This window comes from Etheostoma cragini, chromosome 24 (genome assembly GCF_013103735.1).
Source record: "Etheostoma cragini isolate CJK2018 chromosome 24, CSU_Ecrag_1.0, whole genome shotgun sequence".
NCBI classification, from domain to species: Eukaryota; Metazoa; Chordata; class Actinopteri; order Perciformes; family Percidae; genus Etheostoma; species Etheostoma cragini.
Window position 1 is genome coordinate 1,335,041 of NC_048430.1, and position 9,622 is coordinate 1,344,662.

At 40.7% G+C, this 9,622-nt stretch overlaps 1 protein-coding gene across 1 annotated transcript in view; it reads right to left on the bottom strand.

Annotated features, from left to right (window-relative positions):
- LOC117939285 (actin-related protein 3) overlaps positions 1-4,053 on the bottom strand; it is a 6,747-nt gene extending 2,694 nt beyond the window's left edge. Inside the window, exons 1-7 of the mRNA XM_034864505.1 lie at positions 3,852-4,053; positions 3,366-3,421; positions 2,835-2,959; positions 2,633-2,743; positions 2,237-2,332; positions 1,759-1,866; positions 1,150-1,293 (exon numbers count right to left, since the gene is read on the bottom strand). Of these exons, the coding sequence (XP_034720396.1) occupies positions 1,150-1,293; positions 1,759-1,866; positions 2,237-2,332; positions 2,633-2,743; positions 2,835-2,959; positions 3,366-3,421; positions 3,852-3,895 (684 nt within the window). The 5' untranslated portion in view covers positions 3,896-4,053. The remainder of the gene's footprint in view (positions 1-1,149; positions 1,294-1,758; positions 1,867-2,236; positions 2,333-2,632; positions 2,744-2,834; positions 2,960-3,365; positions 3,422-3,851) is intronic.
- Positions 4,054-9,622: the final 5,569 nt, after the last annotated feature.

Consider the following 9,622-nt stretch of genomic DNA (forward strand, 5'->3'; position numbering starts at 1 on the left):
AAAAAAAAAAAAAAAAAAAAAAACACAATACAGCAACTTTACAACAATAGAACTTTTAGAGGATTCTAAAGCAATGTGGTGGAAACGCAAGAAAACTTACCATCTTCAACAGAAAACACTGTTCACAAACTGTTCCTAACAGCTCTATTGTAGTCAAGCCTTTACTTTAGAGACAACATGTGTCACTTTGTAACACAAGTTATAAGGCTCGCCTAGCTGTTTGCATTAGCCAGCCTCATGCTCTGCTTCTGACTGGCTAGCAGTACTTACAGTGCATGTGCAACTCCCAAGAATTATGATAAAGAAGTGAGGTGCCTCACTGTGTTCTGCAGGTATTCCATGCAAAGTTGGAAGTGCACCCTCAATTAGAAGAAGTCTCCCAGCTAATCCTGCCTTGTACTGACCAAAGTTAGAGAAACAGCTAGCTAACTGATGTGATCCTTACCTAGCTACTGTGCGACTCCCAACAAAAATATTTAAGAAGTGAAATGTCTCACTCTGTAGCTAAAACAGAGAGCTCAACAGTAAACCTGTTCTGGTTCAACCTCTAAATACAATTATAATCCTGAAAATGAATATGAATATGAGCACTTTAAAAGTTTCAGAGTGGTATGATTCTGGGGCTGCACTGACACCTAGTGGACATGCTGAGGAACCCATGACTGGGACAGCATGAAACCAGTGTCAACTCTTGAGTGTATTGCTTCCTGTTATGGAGCCTTTTTTTGCAGGTTTCAGTAAAGAAGTATGACTGAAAGTGCAAGAACATAACGTACTTAAACCGACTACAATACAACAAATAACTGTTACTTGCTCCTGTGTGAGCTAAACAGCTTTAGACTTAGCCTCACCAGGTGAGGCTATAATGTGAAATTCACAAATCCTTGTTTGTTACACACATTTCTCCACCTTTCAAACCAACAGGAAGTGAGAGTTTGATACCAAGAAGATACATTGCTTTGCAATTGCCACAAAGGCTGGGATTTCTCAGCAGCACCACAATACTTCATAATGGTTTGACACATTTTACCCTTGACAGGTATACCCCCCCACCGTGATTTCGATATTTCACTAGTCCATACCGCGATTTCGATAAAAATGGAGAATAATTGTGCAGCCCTGGTAAAGACGGCAGAAAAGAACACTGACCTTGACAGCTTTAGCCGTCTCGAGGGACTGCTCCGGAGGAATCCCCACCTCTCGCTCCCTCAGCAGCTGTTGGGTGAAGTACGTGATGTCTCGACCAGCGATGGGGATGTGCTTGATGCAGCTCCCGATGACGTAGCCTTCAGCCTGGAAGGCAGTTTTGTACATTCGGGTTTTATTTACATAATATGCTTTTTTTTCCCATCAAATTGTCAGAAATGACAGCAAAATGCATAGAGCTCTGTCAATTAAGGTAACACAGACTCATTGCCTTTCTGTATGCGGACTGATCATCCTTACTGTCACGGGTAGGTCCCCCCCCCCACCTTTACGTTGTTCATAACTCTGGGTTATTTTAAAAAGCAGAATAATAATAAATAACAAAACAGGCTTGCAGTTAGACAAGGGCTTTCATGGCTGTCTGATTTTATATTCTAATGTTTTCCCTTTGTATTCTTATGTCTTTTATTTATTGTATTTCACTTCTACGTGAAGCACTTTGAGATTTGTATCTGTGAAAAGTTAAATCGATAAACTCTACTTACAAGTTGAGGGTGAGAACGAGTTTGGAGAAAATACATTTTAAAAAATCCTGGAGATGGCAGCACTCACCACTGGGATGACGTGTGTGACTCCGTCTCCGCTGTCGATCACAGTCCCGGTCAGTGTGCGCTCTCCCACCTGTCGGGACGTCCAGGAGGCAGCCAGCGCCAGGACAGCCTGATGCAAGAAAATCAGACATTTTATTAAAACGCAATTATTACGGTCCTTAAAAACAAGGCAGTGTTTTTCCTCGGTTTGTGAAAGATTTAGGTACGGGTACTAATTCACTGTCTTGTGGCAACAACTATTAAAAATACTGAGTGACATTGTGCAGGAGTAGGACATTTAAAAACAGACTGTGAAACTTCCAAAAACAGGAAGTGAAAACTGTTATTTCCCCATTCAGCCTCTGAATCACATCCTCATTCTACCTAAAGCCCACAAGTCTGGTTTCAAATGTGTCCAAAATGGCTTTTCGAGTTGTGGCTGGAAGACTTAGGCAAAATAAATACTGGCTGGCTGTGTGGCTGAAGGCTTTAGGTTTTACCTGAACAGCAATGTAGAGACCGGGGACATTGAACGACTCAAACATGATCTCTGCTGTATACTCTCGGTTTTCTGGTGTGTTGAGAGGAGGCTCTGTCTGGAGAGAGAGAGAGAAAGAGAGAACCAGATGTAAACACAGAATGACTTTAAGCCACTATTCTACATTTTGTTTTCTAGAACAGGTCAACTAAGAGAAACTTCAATTAAGCTCCAATAAAATCCTTTACGGATTGTTTTGATTTCAGGAAATTAGACATGTATTTTGGTAATAAATATCAGACGGTCAGAAATAAGTAGAAAATAAAAGAAACACCGCCTGGTACTCGCATGTCTAGATGCCATTTTCATGTGCATTTGAGGCTGTACCTCTTGATAATGTATACAGCTCTGGTCTTACCAAAAGGAAGTAATGGTCTTCAGGTTCTGCCCGCAGATACTTGAAGATGATCTGCTCCATAAATCTCTCCATCAGGTCCCAGTCCTCCACTATCCCGTGACGGATGGGCCACTGAAGTGAAGAGGGGAGACTGTTAAGTCTCTGATCAGACCGCTTCACAAACAAACCATTCCATGGGGTTCTTTTCAACACTCCTGTCTACCTTTGTTGCATATGATGGTTTGTCGATGGCTTCATCCCCGATGAAGAAGTCCAGGTCATCAACACCCTTCATCATCCTGCGCTGGGCCTGGTCCCCGACCTTGGCTGATTCTTTGATTGCGATACCTGGACATGATCATGAAAATGGGTAGAGCTTAGGCATGGGCCGGTGTAAGAGTCAGATGGTATGACACAGTTTCAGCAGGTTTCAAGTCAAATTTAAGACCTTTTTAAGGCCATTATGAATAAAATTAAATACCTTTATCACAACATCCACTAAGCTCTAAATTCTGTCTTACCAGTATTACTAAACTTGTACTTCCCTATAGCTAATGAATTAGTGCATATTTATTAAGATAATGCATAATTAAACATAACATTTCATAAAACATAAAATATATAAAAAAAACTAAAATATATATTTAAAAAAATTATCAACTTGGGTAATTTCCAGGGTGATATCTATTTATGTTTACCATATTCACCTGTAGTGTCTGATTCCATTGGTTACCTGTATGAGTCATTTACTTACATGAAGGTATGATGAACTGTGGTTCTGTATTTCCTGCATAACCAAGCTTTGTGTACCTAAAAGGGACAAAAACAAGGGTAAAGGCTGAGCTCCAGTTGCTCCCCTATGGTTTAAGTGTTTACTGGGTAGTAACCTATTATACACCATGGTAGTAGCACCCAAAATAATCAGGATATTATGATTTCAGCTATAAGGCTTGTCCAGGAAGTAACATTAGCTTGGGTGGGTAGCTAGCAGCAGCTAATACAACGATACCGCTGCACTGAAAATAAAACCATGCAACATGAAGCAGTTTAGTACTTTGGCCTTCCAATTCGCAACATTAACTATTGCTTTGAAGACAACATAAGAATAAACAAGACAGCAGATGTGGCAAAGTAACGTTAGCATCTTTGAAGCTACTGAGCTAGACTGGGCGTTAGCTGTTTGACAGCCGTCTATTAAAGCCAAGCTAACGCTAACTAGCCGTCTAGTGTTGTCACTTACCCTGTGCCACAGTCAACAACACAGGCCGGTAGCCGACCAGCCATGCTTGTTCTTCTTTATCTATCTATCTGTCTATACGCGAATTACCAGGCACCCGATATGAACGGATATCGTAACTGTGGCTGATTTAAATCGCAGCTGCCTGAATGAAAAGCAGTCACGGCCGATTCAGGAACGGCTTCCGGGTTCTGGGAAATTTCTTCTAGTGCAGAGTCAGCAGCTTCAAATGCGCCGTACGGACCCCTAGTGGAAGGAGACTGTTACTGCAGCCGATTGTGACTTCAGATGTTTAAATGAATGGACCTTTTACAGAGCAGTCATTTTTGACTGGTCATGGTAGGAAAGGCACAGCTGAAATTGATCACCTTAACGATGGCTCAGTTCCATTAAGTGTCCCAGTGAGTCAGCACGCCCACCACCAGGGCCTCTCCTAAGTGGAATGCAGCCATCATTAATGGTTTTGAACACACCTGTGCTTTACCTACCATAACATGTCAACACGTCTGCTGTGAAAAAAGGTCTAATAAATGTTTAAAAAAAACTAAAAATGAAAAAGATTTTATCAGTTTCTAAATAAAGGCTACATTTTTTGTAAAATTTCAGATGAGTTCTTTAGTTTCAGGAAGACTCAAAGATTTAAATTAAAGTTGTATTTATAATGTATTTAGGTTTAACTATTGCGCAATAAATGATAATGAGTAGAACGAGAAGGAAAATAAGAAACACAAAGGATGAAAAAATCACACAAGGAATATGTTATATAAAATTAGCCTCTTAAAATGCAAAAAGTGCACCTACTTGGACTTGTATCGCATGACACAGAAAATAGCATAACTAAGCAACAATATCATTACTGTAGGATTACATTTAAACTAACATTCGAAGGATGCCCAGATAGCTCAGTTGGTAGAGCGGGTGCACATACCTGGAGGTTTACTCCTCGATGCAGGGGGCCCGGGTCCAATTGGACCCTCTGCTGCATGTCATTCCCCCTCTCTCTCCTCTTTCATTTCTTCATCTGCTCTATCAAAAACAAAGGCTGAAAATGCCCAAAAAATGGTTTTAAAAAAAACTTCCATTAGAAATATGTACTCCATGTATCAGGTACATATGTAGAATACATGTGTAGTCAAATTTTTAGGGTTTCAATGTTGAAAACAATGTTTCAAGCAGCTGTGCAATTGTATCGTCTGTCTTTTTTTGCAGTGTTTTTTCACTAAACAAATAAATAGTTTCCAACCTCATTTCGCCCTGCTGACTCCACCAGATGATATCAGTGATTTAGGTGCCATCAATGGCCAGACAAAGTGGTCCTCACCCTCCATGACTGCATGGATGGCCACTGATAACGACAATATATGAGCATCAAGGCGCTTTAGGGCTTGATTCTGGCTTTGGAGCGCCTTACCACATTAAGACCAATGCCAGAGCCTGAGAACATTGGCCCTTTGTCCTCAGGCAGACTCATCACTCACACAGAGTCTCTTCACAGTGCTGACACCCCTTGAAAAAGCCCTCGGCTCTGCTGCTCCTGATAGGAACAGTCCTCTCTGTGGAGCCGGGCACACTTGATGGAAACTCTCTATCAGGATCTGTGAGTGAAACAATTTGTTTCTGCATCGTCAGTGCTGGAGCAAAATAGTCGCTGAGAGCCTGCTATCAAAAGGCCTATCCTTTTTTATATTACTAAGATGAATTGTACAAAACACAAGTGGTGTCTTTTGCCCTCCCTTTTTGGTTGAACTGAGCAATGACATCATTGTATAATGATTAGAAAACACTGGATGTGGTCTTATCAGGCAATTATCCAGCCCAAGTGACGAGTCCCCATCAGAATGAACTTTATTTATACCACTCTTATCTTTGTGAATTTACAAATTGCTTCACTGGGAGGAATAAAAACAAGTCAAGGGTCATTGGGTTACTTAAAGTTAAAGAACAATAACAGAGAGAAAACTTACATTTGTAGTTTCTTTCCCTGGCATTTTATGCATGCTCGTTGCATCCCTGTGTGTCACTGTTTTGAATACCAGAGGGCACCAGTGCTCTCGTTTACAGAACAGAGCCCGCTGGGCCAGTCACTCACTGTAACAGCAAACTAAAAAGGATTTAAGCCTTGCAACCCCACCTTTTGCTGGATCAATCCTCCTGACCCATCCACCACCATCTATCAAAACGTTCCTGCTGGAATGGGAAAAATCAGCGTAACAAAGGATTTTTTTTTTTACAAATGTTCTTAAAGCCAGTTCACTTTATTTCTCTTGTTCTCGCAAAGGTGCAATGCATTTAACACTTGTCTAATGCTTGTTAACTTTCCCACCGCTGCAGATTAATTTCCCCTTTGCACTGTGTTACTTTGGGGGGGGGGGGGGGTTAATTGTGTTTACTTTTCTTTATTGGCCCACTTACTGAAATGAAGATTTGTGTTACTGCACTAAAGTGGATTGGAGTGAAAATAGAGTCTAGCCTGTATCAGGTTGACTGCTAAGTCATCAGATTTAGGATAACTGTTGAAGTCTATTCATGCTTTTCTCAGGCTTATTCATATCCAATGTAATATGCTTAATGGAACTTGTAATTTAATAGAATTTCATTTTAATTCATGCTTTCAATCAAAAGCAAAAGGTCTATTGATGCTACATTTGATTCATGAATAAAATCTGCTGCAAATAAATGAAAGTAGGTGTGTTTAAATGGATAGCTCTGCTTCATAATAACTATACAATGTACATCATTTAGCTGTATAGCTGAACTGAGGGCAATAGAGTCTCTGGAGGTTTTTGATCTTGTCTTCCCCCCGTTTGTCCTGCTATCTCCACCTGAAAAAACGTCCCGCCCACACAAGAATAGATCATTTCCCCCCTCATTTCCAATACACTTGGCCTACACAGTAAATAAAGTAGATGAGTTGCAGTCCCTCATCAACTGAAGTATTTCCACCGCCAGAGCCTTAATGTGACTGCGGTGTGCGTGCTCGTCATTAGAGCAAGGCAGAGGTGGGCCCTTATTATTTTTAATAATGCCCTGGTTTTGCTGCTTCTTAATCCTGGGAGATCTGCAGTCGGCACTTCCCTCTGTGATCGTCAGTCCTGACTCCATCCACCTCTTCCTCCTCCGTCTCTGTGTTCAGGTTCTTAATGATGCTCTGCCACACAGGCGCGCCCTCACTGCACCAGCGCTGGAAGAAGTATTTAGACCCTAAAAAGTACTCACACCACCCCGTAAAAAAATACTTTCTCCCGAGTAGAAGCCCTGCACTGAGAATGTTCTTTAAGTAAAAGTATGTAAGTATCATCAGGAAAATGTCCTTAAAGTATTAAAAGTACTCAATGCCGAAATGTCCTTTAGATTTTAGAAACTGGAAGTGTTTAATGGTCTTATCATTACAGCAGTGCTTGTAGGCCGTTATATTGTTTTTTTAAATAAAAAATGTATTTTTAGTTTTTTTCAAATAAAATGTCTCATAAAACATCAGATTTTAGGAACAAAATAACATTAATCTGTAAAGTAACTTGTAACTAAAAATCTCAAATTAATGTGGAACAGTAGAAAGTAGAATCTTTCTCCCTAACATAGGGCAGAGTAGTAGAAAGTGGCATGAAAAGTAAGAGACAAAAAGTACAAGTACTTCAATTTTGTACAGTGCTTGAGTAAATGTACTGTTACATTCCACCACTGCACTGCACCGTGCTTTTTGCTGCTAATAGACCTTCAAGTTGAAGCCATCTGATATCACTGTGTTCATTTAAGCTGTTAACGGCTGTGTTTGGAACATATTTCTCATCTGTCTGCAAAGTTGTTGTGAATTCAACTGTGGACTGCAGGGTTTATACAGCGGGAGCCACTACATTGGGTCTCCAACAGTGAATGCATCTTTCTCTATGAAACTGCTAGGATTCGACGGTGGTCCACCAGATAAGGAGCTGAGAGTATTTCACATGCCGGATGTTTTAGTTCGTTATCACAATACATTAGGCACATCTCTCATATCTCATCTTTTCCTGAATTACCTGCATTCTGCTGGAATCTGCCGCAAGACAATACCAGCCAACGTAGGACGGGCGTAACACAGTATAGATTATGTCCAATAATCTGTATTCACTGCTCATTCTGACAAAATCTGATTCATCTCCTTCATTTAAGTTTTTCTCAGCAGTGCAGGCTGACACTAACAGTATTTTAGTTTTTGAAAATCCTCACAGGTAGACTCATGCATAGTAAGAAGATGTGGAATGTATTTGAATACTTTGGTCAATAATGCATATATCATAGCACAAGACAGTCTGAAAAGACACTGTAAAAATGTATGTGCATGCTCAGTTGGAAAGCCCAGGTTGCACAATGCACAATATAATCTGCTAGCTAAATGTAGCTTATTTAAAAGTATTACACCGGGTTCACACCGTCCTCCGTCTGGCTGTGTGAAGGGTGAAGACACAGGGAGAATATTTTGGCCCAAATAAGCTCCCAGGGTCCACCAGCATTTAATTTCCCAGAGAGTCAAAATAAAGTCATCCCCTCGTTCCACCAAACCCCCCCGAAGTTTATGCAGTATATCTGGGGGGAGGTGGATTCTACTGTTGAGCTGCTGAAAGGCTGCATGTGGATATTGTTGCAGCGGTGCTCATTTTGCCAAAGTCAACTTGTTATCTAATGTGCAACACTTCAGCAGTGTGAGCATCAAACTCACAAACTCACTTCACTAGGGGCCACACTCGAAAATAAGAATCTGGTCAATGGCCAGACATCTAGAGTTTATTGACATGCTTTTATTTCATCAAAAAAGTCAGATATCTTAGAATGTATTTTTGCATGTCTCATTGTTTTGTCACTTACAGTTTGGTTGACATGAAGCCCTAAAAAAAGCGCCGAAGAGGTCGAAAAAGCAACAAAGACACTGAAAAAAATGTCGGGAAAAGTAGCAAAAACTAAGCAGGACAAAATATTTTGCAAAGCCAAATTCATACTGATCCAAATCTGCGAGGGGCCTGATTTGGCCCGCGGGCCTTGAGTTTAACACATGCACAACGTAGCTTTTTCTTTTTTCTTTTTAAGGACAGGGTGTTGACATTGGAATATTCAGTGTTTGGCCCCAAATCTACAGGGGAGCAATGTTCTTGGGACTATTTTGTAGAGTTGACAGCTTTTTATAGTTCCCAAAGACTTACTAAAATTGAATTATTATGTAGGTGGGTTTCTGGTCTAACTTGGTATTAATTACTCTATGGGGGAAATGGACACAGTGTGGGAAATGTCCAATTGGTTACTTCTAATTAATTATAGCACAACCTGGAGAGTCTTTTCATTGCAAGTCTACAGAACATGTTGGAAAGATGTGACATCTGTTTCCAGGAAAGCGTGCAAACGCATTTGGAGAGTAAAGCTTCCAATAACTGAATCAGTAATGAATGTTTGGTTGGGTGTGAATGTGGCAGTTCCTCTGGAAACCAACAACTGCCTGTAACAGACCACGGCAGACATGTTGACATGTCATAGAAGGTAAAGGACAGGTGTATTCAAACCCATTAATGATGGCTGCATTCCACTTAGGAGAGGCCCTAGTGGTGGGCCTGCTGACTCACTGAAATAGCTCCCTGGGACACCTGATCGTTTTGGTTATCAATTTCAGCTGTGATACGTCAAAATGTCTGAACTGAAAAAGGTCCATCACAACTAAATTACAGTTTTGCTTTCCTGCAATCTCTTTAGAAATAACAGTAAAACAGCTTGTGTCAGAGTCAGCTATAGCTACTGGACAGGTCGGGTTTTTA